This window comes from Protopterus annectens, chromosome 3.part1 (assembly GCF_019279795.1).
Source record: "Protopterus annectens isolate FY-2018-M chromosome 3.part1, PAN1.0, whole genome shotgun sequence".
Taxonomy (NCBI): Eukaryota; Metazoa; Chordata; order Ceratodontiformes; family Protopteridae; genus Protopterus; species Protopterus annectens.
In genome coordinates, this window is record NC_056732.1 from 1855237896 (window position 1) to 1855255555 (window position 17660).

At 42.9% G+C, this 17660-nt stretch overlaps 1 protein-coding gene across 3 annotated transcripts in view; it reads left to right on the forward strand.

Annotated features, from left to right (window-relative positions):
- LOC122798765 (zinc finger protein 93-like) overlaps positions 1–17660 on the forward strand; it is a 276097-nt gene that overhangs the window by 162553 nt on the left and 95884 nt on the right. For all 3 annotated transcript variants that reach the window (XM_044067876.1, XM_044067874.1, XM_044067873.1), the window contains one exon: positions 15850–15976. In XM_044067876.1, the coding sequence (XP_043923811.1) occupies positions 15850–15976 (127 nt within the window). The remainder of the gene's footprint in view (positions 1–15849; positions 15977–17660) is intronic.

The following is a 17660-nucleotide window of genomic DNA, read 5'->3' on the forward strand; positions in this document are numbered from 1 at the left end:
TGTTTATTTTTGTTTTTTTAATTGAGGCATAAAATGGAGGCTCTTTTGGTTGATTTCCATTTCATCCTTGGGTGTTGGTGCAAGATCAGTGAACAGTGTGGTTGAAAAAGTTTTACTTTTTTCTCCACTGTTATGTGAAGAGAGGTTTTGCTTAAGCCAGAAAAAAAAAGACTTGATCTGAAGTAGTTTGCTTCATTTGGTCTTCAACCTGTGGGTTACAGATCCATATCAGATCCAAAATGGTAACTTTTACTATCATCTGCTCTGAGCTCCAAACTCCTCCCCTTACCCATAATACACATCCACTGCCTTCCATCCCCAGATCTCGTTTCCTGCGAATAGCTTATGCATCGTGATCTCTTGAGCTCCAACTTTGTCAAGTGGGTAAAAACCTTTTGAATATCTTTTTTCTTTCAAAATCGTTAGGTAGTGTTAATATAGGTTCCCCTTACTCCTCCCCTCGCTTGGTGTGTCGAGTTATAGTGTGTTAGGGTAGTTAGAGTAGTTTGTATTGTGTGGATTTTTGCTTCCCCTCCCCACCTCAGTGTTTTCTGTGTACAAGTGTGGTGAGTGGGTGTGTGTGTCAGAAAGAAAGAAACAACTTTTTTCTTAAGTTTTCTTTCTTCTGATAATATGGCTGACAAGCCTATTTTCAAACGTTGCACTGAATGTGGCCATAAATTATCCCCTGCAGATGGTTACACTCTGTATGCTAATTGCTTGGAAATGGCCCATCTGGGTGTGGACTGTACTATATGTGTGGGCTTCAATCCCCATGCCATTAAGGATAGGAAGGCCAAGTTGGCCCTCAAAGGCCTCCTTCCCCCTTCAGAGACTGTTTCCTCATCTCTGGCTTCGGTCACAGTGGCTGCTGTGGCCACTTCTCCTTCCTCTCTTCCCCTGGCTTCTCCTCCCTCCCAGGCTGGGACTCAGCCTCCTGTACAAAAGCCTATGGAAGTGGAGTGGAAAAGGGGCAGACAGAAGGAGAGAGAGTCGAAAGAGAGGGAAAAGTGAAAGAGGTCTCTGGACCTCCCTTCACCTGTGAAAATGTTATGGACCTGTGACTCCCCTCTACTCCAATCTCTGAGGTTCTCCCTGGAACCGGAGGAGACACGTTCAGCTTCTATGATCTCAGTCCCCTGACCTGCCAGGTCAGAGTCCATGGACTCCTCGAGGTCCACTCGGTCTTTGTCTGAGGTTGATATGGATAAAATAATGAGAAGGTTTATCTGTACTCAGATCCAGATTGGGGTCTTGCCAGCCCCTTCTCCCTCAGGAGGGGGGACCTTGCTCACTTTTTTCCAGCTGATATCTTCTTCTCTGATCCGACCTTCAGGTTTGGAGTATTCGGATCTGAGGATGGCTTTGGTCAGGGGGTTGGCGCCGATGGTACCTGCTTCCTCGATGCCAAGAGTGTCGGATTCAAGCTGTTCTTGTAGCCGGAGCTTGGGTGTCGGATCCAAGGGAGTGGAACTTTTTTCATCGGCTCCACCTTTGCTAGGCCAAGTTCCCTCCCTCGGATCTCCGTGCACTTCAGGCACGGGTCCGATTTTTTCATCAGACCTGGGAAGACCGGCCTCCTTATTGGTTTCTCAGGAGGTTTGCTCTCTTTCGGCATTCTGCGTGGTAGAAAGGGTTCTGTCCTCTGGATCGAGACTCCTGACTGCCCACTCGGACTCCACCCAGACCCCCTCGGCTCTGACTATGGTCCCCATCATTTTACCAGAGGGACAGCCCATGCTCGAGGAACCCCAAACAGTTCTCCCTGAGGAACAAGTGGCTTGCGAGTTCCCCCCAGAGAGCCACACCGGAGAGATACTTCGCAAGTATATGTGCAAGAGGAGGAACTTGGACTCCCCTGAGTCCCTCACCAAGGACATGGACTTGGATGATGGAGAAGGTTCCCCTAGGTCAACTCCTGAGGATGTCTCCTTTGGAGACATCATGGAAATCCTGCGCCAACAGGGAGGTTGATCTGCCCCCAAACCTTCTTCTGATGAGTCCGTGTTCCTGGAGGCTTTCGGCATGGGCCCATCTACTTCCTGGGTGTCCCCTCCCGAGGATCCTTTGGTGGATCTGATCACCTCATGGGCATGGAAGGAACCAGACACCATGGAACCTATCCCAAAAAGACCCAACAAGATTTTAAGCCCCCCATAGACCGACCAGCATGGAACAAGGGCACCCCTGTAGATGCTATGGTGGTAGCAGCAGCCATGAAGAAGGAACTTGCTCAGGAGAGCTCATCGATTCAGCCTCCTGACCGAGAGTCGTGGATGAAGGACCGCCTAGGCAAGCGGGTTTACGCTTCAGCTACCTTTTCGATTAGGGCACTGAACTACTTGGCCCATGTCACCAGACTCCAACGCGACCTGGTAAAGGACCTGGAGGAGTCTCCCTCCAAGTCCGTGTCACAGGAGAATAAGGCTTCATTCTTCGCAAAGATGGACACTTTAAAAGCAGTCTCCAACACGTCCATGTGACTCCTTTCACATGCTACAGAAGGAGTGGCTAGGGCAGCTGGGTCCGGAGTGTCCACGAGGTGCAACGCCTGGCTCAGCTTATGTCAATTTTTGGAACAGTTCATGGCATCCTTCGCTAATGCCCTTTATGATGGCTCTACTCTCTTTGGTAAGACCGTCAAAGAGACATTAGTCCAGAGTGAGAAGGACGGGAAGACACTGTCTGCCGTCTGGATCCACTTCTTGAACCCTCAAAGGTCCTTTTCCTGGAACCAGAGAGGGCAAAAGAAGATGTGGTTCTGGAAGTCACAGTATTCCTGGGACACTCAGGGCCCTTCTTCCCCCAGAGGCAGAAGGGGATAGAATGGATGCTGGGCCAGAGGCGGGGGGGGGGGGGGTCTGAGGAATTTTGGATCTCAAGAACCTTTCTCAGACAGACCCGGGCAGCAACCTTGAGGGGTTGCCCGACTGCTCTACTCTGGAGGCAGTCAGGGGATGATTGTCCTTGCACCTAGAGGTATGGGAGTCCATAACAACACACCACTGGGTGCTTCAGATCATATCCAGAGGATACTCTATCCCCTTTGTGGGTTCCCCCAAGTCTCCCAGACACCTCCCGGATGTACGACCCATGCAAAGGGAGGCATCAGCACAGGAAATTTCCAAGCTGCTAGAAAAAGAAGCCATCAAAACCGTCCCCCATATCAGTCTGGATCAGGCTTCTACTCCAGGTTCTTTTTGGTGCCAAAGAAAACAGGGGACTTAAGGCCCATTCTGGACCTCTCTACCCTGAACCTGTCCGTTGCCAAAGAGAAGTTCCGGATGGTTACATTACAGTCCATCATGCCGTACCTGCAAGAGAGGTACTGGATGTGCTCGTTAGACCTCCAGGATGCTTACTATCACATAAAAATGCACAGAAGCTCCAGGAGGTTCCTCTGCTTCTGACTAGGAGTCAATCATTACCAATTTCTAGCCCTACCAAGATTACATTATTCATTATACAATCATGACTTCTACTTCGATTCAGAAACTCAGAACCTACCACTTCACTTGTAAAGTTACACAAAGTCAGGACTGAACTCTGGCACCTGGCATTGTGGTGCAGACTTCGTATCACTGAGCTGCCATGCTGCATTGATGCCTTTGTGTTGCTGTCATTCAGGTATAGTCCTATGATTTTTTTTTTTTTTATTTTGGGGGGAGATTAGATTTATCCTTAGTCCACCTGTGCTTGGAAATATTCTTCATAAAGTTAAGCCTGTATAAACTGTTTTGGTTTCTACTTACACTACATTCCCTTGCTGACCATGTAGCCCATCTTCTCAGTCATACAGTGATTCCATTTATTTCATGGAGTGAGACCCCTGTGGCCCATTCATTCCTGTGGCAGGGGTCGGGTGAGCAAGAAATAGATGTATCATCCATGTGGCAGAATATCAGGTTTTGTATTAAGTTCTACCATCACATTTCCAAGGAGTTATGATTTTAATATGATGTTGTGATATATGTTCACACCTCCATGGGGTGTAATAAAAGACCCTGTTCACCTTTCAGGCAGCATATTCCTGTGCAATCCTTGGCCTTCAGTGGAGATTCAAGCACATGGAGTGTGTTTGGAAACACCAGTAACCAAAAACTTGTTGCAGTAACCAAAAATCATGACCACCAGTTTCTACATTAAAAGTGGTATCTATTAACATGATGGTTGTGGTTTCTAGTTACTGCAACAAGTTTTTGGTTATTGTTGTTTGGGATTACTTGTTTTCGGCTTGAACTGTTTTTTGTGTTTGGAAACACGCTCCCCACTCCCTCCAAAAGTATTGAACACAAAACGTCTCTCATTTCCTGTCATCCTCTATGCAAGCACCAACAGATGCCTCAGATGTTAATTAATATCAAGTTGCATGAGTCATACCCAGAGCTTTACTCGTATATGCCATCATTATAGCTGGCTTGAGTACATACATTGTTCAATTTCTAAACTAAGCCTTTGCAAGTCTATATGGTTTAGTATTTGGAAGCCTTCTGCTCTGAAAAATAAGAAATCCTAACTCCACACAGGTGTACAAACCCATTTATGCTTTAGGTTGTACTGAAAATACATTCTGTGAAATTATCAAGACTGCTGTAACAGTGTGCCAAGTGATCTAAAAATGCTAACATTTCACTGTCTTCAAAAAAAAAAATAAAAATGTATTTAATAAAAGAGTCATAGTGAAACTGCTTTCTGAACCTGGGCCAAACTTGCTCCTGCTTTCATTTCTTCAGTCGACCTTCACTGACCTCAGTAGTATGTAAAGCCACTAGTTAAGTCACAGATCTGTCTATTACTTATCTTCACAGATGTTCTTCATGTTTCACTGTTGCAGTCATTACATTTGGGTAATCCTGCTTGCAGGTTGCCCAAAGTTGGCCTGAATTCCAAAGTCTTGGGTCCTGCGTCGGCTGCTGTCACCCCTTCCCTGACGTCAGTGCGTCAGGGGTATAAAAGATGCAGCCGATGCAATTTTCTTCAGTCTTTCATGCCGTGCGGTGCCCGAAGCAAAAGCAGTTTGCAAGTGCCGGTCGGCCGACTCCTGATATTTTCGTGTTCGAATTTCAGATCCGAAGTCTTCACTAAAAGCTAAGTACCCCACTGGGGAAACTTTTTTCATGCTCCAGACCAATGTCAGAAAAAGTTAGAAATTGTATTTCTTGTGGGAAGCAACTACCTCATAAGGACTTTCATTCTTACTGTATTCCTTGTATGGCCCTGACCATAACGTTTCAGATTGTCAGTTTTGTGCTAGATTTAACCAACGCACTATTAAGCGTCGGTATGATTTTGCATTAAACTACTGTGGACGCAGGTTTAATTATCCAGAAATGTCATCGGATAGCCATCCGACTATCGGAGTTCACAAAAAACGCAAAGATAAAGAAAAAGATAGACAACCGAGGCCCAAAACCGAAGACGAAGCTTCTCCTAAGCCAGTCGCCAGTTCGCCGGTTCTCAGTGAGGTGCTTTCGCAGCCCCTGACACCCACTACTTTGGAGTCGCAGGCCGCTACCGACTCCCATGTGTAGTCGGCTATGCCGCTGGAAACTCAAGATATTGAAGCCTTGGACACTATTCCTTCAGATGGGTCCAGAGCCACTGAGCAGGCACTGGCTTCTGAAGGTGTATTCAGACCTAAACATCTATACATTAAACAGACTTCAGCTTCAAAGGCAAACACTAAAGCACCTTCAAAGATAAAAATCAAACTCAACAGCCACGTGGACAGGCCTCCATGCCCAAAAAACAGATGCTCAAAATGGCCGAAGACTTGATTACCTTGATCAGGGGTTCCCATCCCCCTCCTGATAAGAGACCTAGGCAAGAGACAGACTATGAATCTTCAGATCAGGTTTCTATTTCTTTTGATTCCTCTTATGACCAGTAATATTCTCTTCCCCCCTATGAGGATTCTGATGCTGAAGAATCTAATCCTTCAGCTTCTCCTCCTGAGGATTATTCTTTTGGGGAAACCTTACATACCATGAGGGAGCACTTCCACTGGGAGAGTCAAGATTATTCAGAATCTAAGAAGAGGCTCAGGGATTTCCTTTTATTACCTCAACACAGGCCTCTAGCCATTCCATCTGTTAGACATTGTAGATGATGTGTTTTCAGAGTCTAGTCTGACCCCTGACTCCTTACCTCCAGCACCTGTTAAGCCTGACACATATTACAGGGTTCCTGACTCTCAGAAATTCCTTTTCAAAAACCCTGCTGCAGACCCAGAAACCATTTCACAGGGTCCTAAAGGGGTTAGGGCTTCTGCTGCAAAAACCCTACCCCCCTCTGACAGAGACTCAAGGGCACTGGATAGATGGGGAAAAAAGGTTTACACATCTGCTACCTTGGCTGTAAGGGCCTTAAACTGTCAGTTTCATATGCTTAAATATCAGCAACATGCCATGGCATTGCTTAAACAGAAAATGTTGTTAAACTCTGAATGTGCAGAAAACAAAGAAATGCAGGATTTATTGCATGCAGCTGAACAATTTGGAAAACATACTTTGCAATGTGGTTTTGATTCTCTGGAGGCCTCCTGCAGGGCCGCAGTTACGGGTTCTGTAATTAGGAGGCATGCTTGGTTAAAGGAACAAAATCTGCCTGATCATGTCAAAGTTAAATTATTAGATGCACCTTTACAGCATGATTCTTTGTTTGGTGTTAAGGCAGAAGAGGGGCCTCACTGAGACAGATACTTGGTGTCAAACCCATGGCCTGAAGCTCAATGCTAAAAAGTGTATTGTCATCCCCTTTGGTAAAAACTCTGTACCCATGAACTACCACATAGCTGGAAGTCTACTTAATGCTGAAAATGTGATAAGAGACCTTGGGACACAGGTGAACAGTAGTCTCTCCTTTGATAATCACATTGCCACAGTGGTCAGGAAATCCTTCTACGTGGCTCATCTCATCACAAAAGGTTTCTTATCCAGAAAAAAAGAGGTCATTGTTCCCCTCTACTCATCACTCATTAGACCCATTATAGAGTACAATGCCCCTTTTGGTATGTACCTCACAAGACATCTACAACAACTGGAAAGACCACAGAAATACCTCACAACGAGGATTACCAGCCTCAAACAGATGCCCTATGTAGACCGTCTGAAAAAACTACAGCTTTACTCTATTGCATATCACCTACTCAGGGGCGATCTCTGCCTAACATAGAAAGCTATGTCAAACCCAGAGCTGTTGGACATGCTCCACTTAAAGAAATCCCAATCCCTCCGAGCTACACGCTCTAGGGACCTTAACCTTGTCACCACAATAAACAGAACATGCTGGAGGGATAGATTCCTGTCCCAGAGACTTCCCATACTCTGGAACAGACTACCTATCTATGTCAAACAGAGCTCCTCATTAGCACTCTTCAAGAAAAATCTTGATGATTGGATGGGAAATGGGAAATTCACCCCGGGGATCACTTCTGTGGCTCTGCTCGACAGGGCACAGGAAAATATTTTTTTTGGGTGGCAAAAGCCAGGGTACATTTTTTGGCTAGGTTTGTATGGACCCTAGGGCCGATAGCCTAGTACCTACCTATGAACCTATGAAGAAGTGTTAAAGAAAATGGAGGACAAAGCTAAATCTATGCAAACTGTCAAATATTTTTTACAAGTACAGCCACCAAGGTTTAGTAGACACTGGCTTACAAAGAATTGGCCATTTCCTGTGTCAGACAGACCTCGAAGGGGCAGATCCAGACGCCCAAGAGGCAGATCCCAGGTGCAAGGTTCATACAGGTCAAAGCAATGGGGTGCTTCTACCTCCAAAAGTGAAGAAGACAAATCTCAACCATACAGGAAACAGTCCCAATGACTTCCCCCTGCCTGTACCAAGCACTTTCCTGGCAGCACCTTTTGGGGGAAAATTGGCACATTATAACCCAGGACAAGTGGGTTCTAAATATCGTGTCACAAGGCTACAAGTTCCATTTCCATACCCTGCCAAAGGCAAACGGCTGGCCAGATCTGCCAAAAAATCAATGGGCAGAGGCACAAAAACAAGTCTCATCCCTCATGGACATGAGGGCCATTCAACAAGTGCCAGAGCAAGAGCGGGGACAAGGATTTTACTCAAGACTGTTCTTGGTGCCCAGAAAGGACAAGGCCTGGAGGCCAATACTGGACCTATCTATTCTGAACACATTCATGGATATACCAAAATTTAAAATGTTGACTTTGCAGCAGCTTCTGCCCATGCTGGGCAAGAACACTTGGCTTGTAACTTTCGACCTAAAAGAGGCATACCTGCATGTCCCAATCAGACAAATATGCAGAAGATACCTCAGATTCAAGGCTGGCTCAATGCATTACCAATTGTCTGCACTGCCCTTTGGCTTATCTACTGCGCCCAGGGTCTTTACAAAGTGCCTGGCACCAGTGATTGCATTTTGCAGACAGAGAGGAATGCAAATATATCCTTACTTCGACGACTGTCTAATTCAAGCAGAGAACAAGGACATTTTTCTACAGCATCTGGCATTTGTGAAAAAACTTCTAACATGCCTAGGGTACACAGTCAATGAAAAGAAATCAAAGCTCGTACCCTCTCAAGAGATAATATTCCTGGCTGCAAGCTTAAATACAACTGCCCAGATGGCTTATCTCACGCCAGACAAACAAAGGCAACTGACTACCTATTTCAAAATGTTAGCAACAAAAGCCCAGTTATCTGCAAGAAAAATTCTGCAGCCTTTGGGCTTCATGGCATCCTGCATCCTACTAATTCCATATGCAAGACTGCATATGAGGAAACTTCAATGGTACCTAAAAAGTGTTTGGACTCAACATTGCCACCTAAAAAGTGTTTGGACTCAACATTGCCACAGCCTGGAAACTATAATTAGCTTTATTCCCTGCCTACAACAGGAGTTTCGATGGTGGGCAAAGGCTTGTCACCAAAACAAGGGACAGCCATTCACATTACCCCAGCCAGGCAGACACTAACAGCAGATGCATCAGATTGTGCCTGGGGGGCCCACATGGCAGGAAGATGCATTCAGGGCAGATGGACCTCAAACCAAATGCATCTACATATCAATCAAAAAGAGATGCTAGCTGTACAAAATGCCCTGACAGCCTTCAAGGACCTACTTCATCCAGGACAACTACTGATAAAGACAGAACACTACGGTCATGTGGTATATAAACAAGCAGGGGGGCACACATTCTTACCCCCTTTGTAGACTAGCCATGACTTTGTGGGACACAGCATTGACTTACCAAGTACATCTGCAGGCACAACTCCTACCAGAAAGGAAAAATACTCTGGCAGATGAACTAAGCAGAAACCTCATGGATCCCCACGAATGGCACCTGGACCCACAAGTCTTCAGCATGATAACAAGAAAATGGGGATGCCCATACATAGATCTGTTTTCCTCCACTCACAACTACCAGCTAAGAAGATTCTGCACAAGGATTTATCACAGACAAGCATGGAAAGTGGACACCCTATCCTTCAGTTGGAAAATCCTATCAGTATATGCCTTTCCACATCTGCCTCTCCTCCCCAAGGTACTCCTAAAAGTCAGACAGGAGAAGCCAAAGATTATACTGATTGCCCCAGACTGGCCCTGCCAGCACTAGTACCCAATATTAAGGAGCCTGTCTCAATGCCCAGCTTGGACCTTACCTCAAGTACCTCATCTACTGTCCCAGCAAAACAGTCAGATCCTGCACAGCCAACTCAGGACTTTAAACCTGGCAGCATGCCGGATAATGTAGTCATACAAAATACACCTCTCAGCAAAGCTGTGATGGATGTCATTTTGGAAGCCAGAAGGCCTAGTACTAGAAAATCTTATGCTGGAAAATGGAAGAGATTCTGTGCTTGGAACCAGGCACAAGGAACAGATACAGCTGTGCCAAATATTCCTCAGATTTTACAATTCTTAACTGAGATGCTGGACAAAGGCCTGTCTTTCTCATCTATTAAAATTCATGCCTCTGCCATTTTGGCTCATTACAATGCAGAGCCACCAATCTTTTCTCATCCCTTATTAAAACAGTACCTCAGAGGAGCCAAAAATGTAAGGCCTCCAAGGAGATCACCAATGCCTGCATGGGACCTCAACTATGTCCTGGAAAAACTCACCCTGCCTCCTTTTCAGCCAGCTGCTACTGCTGATATAAAGTTTTTATCTTGGAAAACACATCTGCTCCTAGCAATAACTTCTGCAAGGTGAGTTTTAGAGCTACAATCACTTATGGCTGTGGAACCTTTTATCATTTTTATCCGGACAGGGTCTCCCTGAGGACAAACCCAACATTTATGCCTAAAGTAGTGTCCAGTGTGGCTCTTAACCAAACCATTCATCTGCCAAATTTTTATCCAAATCCATAGAACAAGGGGGGAAAGAATTCTGCATTCTTTGGACGTACACAGACAGCTTAGATTCTACTTGGATAGAACCAAAGTTTTCAGAGAGACAGATCATTTACCAGTGGCATATGCAGCAGGATCACAAGGAAAGGCTATCTCAAAGCAGACTATTTCAAAGTGGATAGGCCACTGCATTTGTTTCTGCTACTTATACCATGGCAAGCCAGTGCCTAAGGGCATTAGGCCACATTCCACCAGAGCTGCAGCCACTTCAGCAGCCTTTCTCAGGGGAGTACCAACCAAGGACATCTTAGAGGCAGCTACTTGGATTTCAGTGCACACATTTACAAAGCACTATCATCTGCCACTCTACTCTAAATCCAGGGCAGGCTTTGCCATTGCAGTTCTGCAGGGTCTCATAGCCACTTCTAATGCTGTTTAGCTCCAGCCTCCCAACCATAGCTTTGGGACTTTACCCAAATGTAATGACTGCAACAGTGAAACATGAAGAACATAGTACAGTTGTGTACACTTACCATAAATGTAGATGTTTGAGTGTATTCACTGTTGCAGTACAGGTTACCCACCCACCATCCCCCCTTTTCTTCTGATGGAACCTATCTTTCCTTCTCTGATTTATACAACCTATGTGGTGTGTTTGCTTGTAGATGAAGGTAAAGTTCATATTGGTGCATGTAATTTTTATATATAGATATAAATTTTGGCTACCCTTTTAGGGGGCACCTGACATCTGGGGCAAGAAAAACTAAATAAAATGGCGTTGGCTCCTTCTTTTATACCCCTGACGACCTGACATCAGGGAAGGGGCGACAGCAGCCGACGCAGGACCCACGACTTTGGAATTCAGGCCGACTGAGGGCAACCTGCCAGCAGGATTACCCAAATGTAATGACTGCAACAGTGAATACACTCGAACATCTACATTTATGGTAAGTGTACACAACTGTACTTTTTTCCAATCTTTTCCATACGTAGTTAGCATTCCTGTTAGATCTATCTCCTTTGTATTCGACTCTTTTTATTCCCTTGGTTGTAGAATATTCATTTCATTTTCCATGGATTGACAGTCTCTGTGCTGCGTCTGTACGTACTAAACACGGCTTTCCTACTTACTTTCCTTTTGCTGCATAGTTTAAATCCTGTAGGACGTATCTATTGTCTTCAGGTATGTATGTTATCATTCTGTTTATGCCTAATGGAAGTTTTCAGATGTCACTAGTTTATCCCGAAAATATCTCAAGTTAGTAGCATTTGTCTCCATGTATAACTAATTACTTCAGTGGTAACTGTAACTAAATTTCTGACCTGTACTTTTTGCCTTAAGAAGTAATTGTATCATCCACATGAAGCCATACCCAGCGAAGAAGTAAAGCTGCACAACCCCTACAGAGAAGAAATACCAGCCAGGCCACGCAGTTTCTGCAGTAATATTCTGACACCTGATTTGTTTCTCAAACATGGGTCACAGCATCAGGGGTATGTACCCTCACTGAGCCAGTGGGAGAGATGATGGATGCTAAAAGGAATTTTAGATTTATAGTACCTTTGCCCCGAGAGCTGTAAAGATACTGTAACTTTTTAAGATACTCAGATGCTCATAAGCCTCACTACTTATTATACAGCAGGAACTTCTTATTGTAACAATTGTTAATGTCTGTTATGTACTTCGCAGATAATGAAGATTCTAGTTGTCTACTGATGTACTATATTCTTCATCTATAACTATGTTTGTAATTGTTAATTGCTATGTTGATCAAATTGTTAATTGCTATGTAAATCCAATGTAACTACTGTCTGTATATTTTAACTGTAGAGCGTTTCTCCCCGGGCCTCCGCTGAAAATGGACCTACGTCCAGTTGGACACTCTCGGTCAACAAATGTCAATAAATAAATAATAAAAATAAATAAGATACAAGGCATTACTTACTCATATTATAAATATTCAGTTTATTTTAGCTTTCCATTTAAATAAAGTGAGCTGCTGATTCTGCTAGGATAAAGATGTTGACATGGCATGAATGAAATGGTCTTTAAGCTAGCACAGAGGATTAACATATCTGGAAGTTAATGGAGGAGAATAATGCCATGAGCTGGTAACAGTCTGTACCCTGCAGCCAAAGGTTTGAATCCCTCAGCCTCTGTTTGCCTACAATGCATTTGTAAGTAAATGATTTTACCAGACATTGCTCCTGGGCTGCGTCTAACAAATCTTTATGTGGGTCAGTGCTGGACGTTGCTAAACAGATATAAATAAATATCAAAATGAACATGCGATCATTTGTTAACCTGCTGAACAGATATAAATATCTGAATGAACATGCGATCAACATTTGTTAACCTGCTAAACAGATATAAATATCTGAATGAACATGCGATCAACATTTGTTAACCTGCTGAACAGATATAAATATATGAATGAACATGCGACCTTCATTTGTTAACTTGCTGAACAGATATAAATAAATATCGAAATGAACATGCGATCATCATTTTTTAACCTGCTGAACAGATATAAATATCTCAATGAACATGTTATCTTCATTTGTTAACCTGCTGAACAGATATAAATATCTGAATGAACATGCAATCATCATTTGTTAACCTGCCAAACAGATATAAATAAATATCGAAATGAACATGCGACTTTCATTTGTTAACCTGCTGAAGAGATATAAATAAATATCGAAATGAACATGCGATCATCATTTGTTAACCTGCTGAACAGATATAAATAAATATCAAAATGAACATGCGATCATTTGTTAACCTGCTGAACAGATATAAATAAATATCGAAGTGAACATGGCGATCATCATTTGTTAACCTGCTGAACAGATATAAATCTTCTTCTTCTTCTTTCAGCTGCTCCCGTCAGGGGTCGCCACAGCAGATTAACTGTTTCCATTTCTTCCTGTCCTCTGCATCTTGCTCTGTCACACCAACCACCTGCATGTCCTCTGTCACCACATCCATAAACCTTATCTTAGGCCTTCCTCTTTTCCTGTTACCTGGCAGCTTCATCCTTAGCATCTTTTTCCCAATATACTCTGCATCCCTCCTCAGCACATGTCCAAACCAACATAATCTTGCCTCTCTGGCTTTGTCTCCAAACCTTCCAACCTGGGCTGACCCTCTAATATATTTATTCCTAATCCTGTCCATCCTCGTCACACCCAGTGCAAATCTTAACATCTTCAACTCTGCCATGTCAAGCTCTGACTCCTGCCTTTTTGTCAATGCCACTGTCTCCAACCCATATAACATAGCTGGTCTCACTACCCTCTTGTAGGCCTTCCCTTTCACTCTTACTGGTACTTGTCGGTCACAAATCACTCCTGACAATGTTCTCCACCCACTCCATCCTGCCTGTACTCTCTTCTTCACCTCTCTTCCACACTTGCTATTACTCTGAACTGTTGATCCCAAGTATTTAAACGTATCCACCTTCGCCACCTCTACTCCCTGCATACTCACCATTCCTCTATCCTCCCTCTCATTCACACACATATATTCTGTCTTAGTCCTGCTGACCTTCATTCCTCTTCTCTCTAGAGCATATCTCCACCTCTCCAGGGTCTCCCCTGCCTGTTCCCTACTCTCACTACAGATCACAATGTCATCTGCAAACATCATATTCCACGGGGACTCCTGTCTGATCTCGTCTGTCAACCTGACCATCACCATTACAAATAAGAAAGGGCTCAGAGCTGAACCTTGATGTAATCCCACCTCCACCTTAAACGCATCCGTCACTCCCACTGCAGACCTCACCACTGTCACACTACCCTCTTACATATCCTGTACCACTCTTACATACTTCTTTGACACTCCCGACTTCCTCATACAATACCACAACTCCTCTCTAGGCGCCCTGTCATATGCTTTCTCTAAATCCACAAAGACACAATGCAACTCCTTCTAACATGCTCTGTACTTCTCCATCAACACTCTCAAAGCAAACTTGGCATCTGTAGTGCTCTTTCCTGGCATGAAACCATACTGCTGATCACTAATCATCACCTCCCTTCTTAACCTAGCTTCCACTACTCTTTCCCATAACTTCATGCTGTGACTAATCAATTTAATCCCTCTATAGTTACTACAGCTCTGCATATCACCCTTATTCTTAAAAATCGGTACCAAAACACTTTTTCTCCATTCCTCTGGCATCCTCTCACTTTCCAAGATTTCATTAAACAATCTAGTTAAAAACTCCACTGCCATTTCACCTAAACACCTCCATGCTTCCACAGGTATGTCATCTGGACCAACAGCCTTTCCGTTCTTCATCCTCTTCATAGCTATCCTTACTTCCTCCTTGCTAATCCACTGCACTTCATGAATATCGAAATGAACATGCGATCATCATTTGTTAACCTGCTGAACAGATATAAATAAATATCTGAATGAACATGCAATCATCATTTGTTAACCTGCTGAACAAATATAAATAAATATCGAAGTGAACGTGCAATCATTTGTTAACCTGCTGAACAGATATAAATAAATATCGAAATGAACGTGCGATCATTTGTTAACCTCCTTAACAGATATAAATATCTGAATGACCATGTGATCATCATTTGTTAAGCTGCTGAACAGATATAAATATCTGAATGACCATGTGATCATCATTTGTTGACCTGCTGAACAGATATAAATAAATATCGAAGTGAATGTGCGATCATTTGTTAACCTGCTGAACAGATATAAATAAATATCAGAATGAACATGGTGATCATCATTTAACCATTCTTGCAATAATTGTGTCTTCACTAAGCTGCTGTTGAATTAGAAAATGTTGACAAATTAGGAATGGTTGCACCTGTATTGAGTTATAACATGACTTGATACCTTCTCATTTAACCATTTCAGAATTATTCATCTCAAAAACTGCAAAACAAAGTCTGTGATATTTCAGGTGCCTGAAATATATGGTTCCAGTGCATTTTACACAGTCACATATTATAAGTGCACAGATTGTTTTATACTATGGCAGATATGTTTGATGGCATTGCAGTCTTTAAATGTTGTGAACTGCATACCAAAACTATTTCCATACTGTTTGGCTAATGCATCAGTATGTAGACAACTGGATATAGGATCAGCTTCACCTGGGCTGAAAGCAGTATCTGCCTGTTCAAGTGCTGTTATTTACCTGCCAATGAGGTAAATAAATATAATTTTTTTGTAAAAGTTAATGCAGCATTTCTTGTGTTGTCAAGCTTACTGTGGTAGTAGCTCCTTCATGTAGCAGGAGGTAATTAACTTGGTTATCTTGGCTATTAATCCTGTCTTGAAACTTTTGCCAGTTTATCAGACTCCTGTCTATTAAGATTAAAATAAGAACTGAGTGATTCTTGCAGAGTGATCCTTCATACCTGCACAGTAGGCCACAAGTTTTAACAAAGCTTATAGGCTTCTTGTTGAAACATTTCAGCATTGTTTGTAAATTAAAATACAACTAATAGCAGTTGCATTCTTTGTACTTTCAGGTGCCAAAAGCCTTTGAAGATGTTGCTGTTGAGTTTTCAGGAGAGGAGTGGGCGATGCTGAATAAACAGCAGAAAGAGCTACACAGAGAAGTGATGATACAGAACTACGAGAATATGATTTCTGTAGGTAAGGAAATATAGTCTGTTTTCTTAGTTATTGTTTAACTAGCGTCAGAGGTGATCATATTTGTGGAATGCACTTTCTTTAAAGTCTGAAAAATGCAACATATTAGGAGGTTATATTGTAACATCGCTGTTCCCAGGGCTGTAATTCTGATGTATTGATAGTGTACAATAATTTATAGACCAAACTGCACAAACTTCAGGAATGTAGTACCCCTCAAGATGGTGCATATTGCTCGAGAGGGTACCATAACATCCTGAAATGTCAGGCTTGAATAAAACCCATTCAGTCAGTTAGGCATTCTGAAAACAAAATAAAATTATGGTAAATAGGCAAGATTTTTTTCTAATTCAAGTTCTAACAAAACACATGCCTTCAACACAAAACAGACACAGCTAAAAAACTTAGTGCTGATTTTAGTTTTGTCTGTACTTGTTTTCAGAGACAGAGAGAAAACACGACTATGTTTGCATAAGACAGAACACTTGGTTAAGTCACAACAAAAGCCACCAGTGTTTAGACATAGGACAGAAAATCAGCTTATGTTGTGGACGTGCAGCATTCCTCATCTTAAACAGAAGTCATCCTCCCTTCCTAATGGAAGCCACGTTTAATGCAGTTTGTAAGAATATCACTATAACATTTCTGCAAAATCCTGCATTTGGTCTCCAAATAAAATGGTATATCTCAAGTAACCTTATAGAGTTCTTAGCAAGACATTCAGGGAGTTACACTTGGATCATCTGACAAATAATGAATCTTAAACTGACATTCATTAGTTAAGGATTTATATACCTTTCTTCTCCACTTCACCACACCTGATTTCATTCTGTCAGGCCGTCCCAGTGCTCTCATCCATCACTGGGTCTGTCTACCCCTTCTTTCTCCCTTAGACTTTTCTGAGTGAGCTGGGAACAGTGTAGATCTTAAGGGTGTTATGGGGGTGGGTGCTGGCAACTGTTTCTGCTTGCTGGGGGGTTATAACCTACCCTTATTTTTTCCACCCCTGTGTACTTCTCCATATCTGAGGGTTTCTTCCCACATTGGACTGTACCTCCCCTCAGGGGGCATATCTGACAAATATACCATACCTCTGGTAGAGCACAGTCATAGTTATCACTATCTGCCACTGCTTCTGAGACCTGAGCCCTGTGTGACACGAGGGAAATACTGCCACTCCAACTATCTGGAATTTTGTAATTAATCACTCCAGTGGCTCTACTCGATAGAGGCACTAGGAACTAAGGTCAGGTGGCACGATGCCTGGCTAATCCTATGGGCTAGGCTTGTAAAGGCTCCAAGGCCATTAGACTAGTACACACCTAGGAACCTATTATATGCCACTTGAAAATATTAATATGATTTATATAGAAATGTAACACTGCCAGCCCAGCTATCTGGAATTTTGTAAATAATCAGATGTCATTTGTGAATAGTAATATGATTCATATGCTTGTCTTACAAATGTAAGAGAACTGTATGTTATGTACTGAGCTTCAATAATGTAACCACAGTGTACCCTACTGGAAAAGAACAGAAATGTATATAAACTGTATACCTGTGCAAATGTATGTTTTAATAGCAGAAGCTGGAACATACAGAGTTAACTTGCAAAACTTCAAGAAAATAAGTGGAAATGTTTTACAATTGTGTTATCTCAGTTTCAGTGCAGCAATCACACACAATG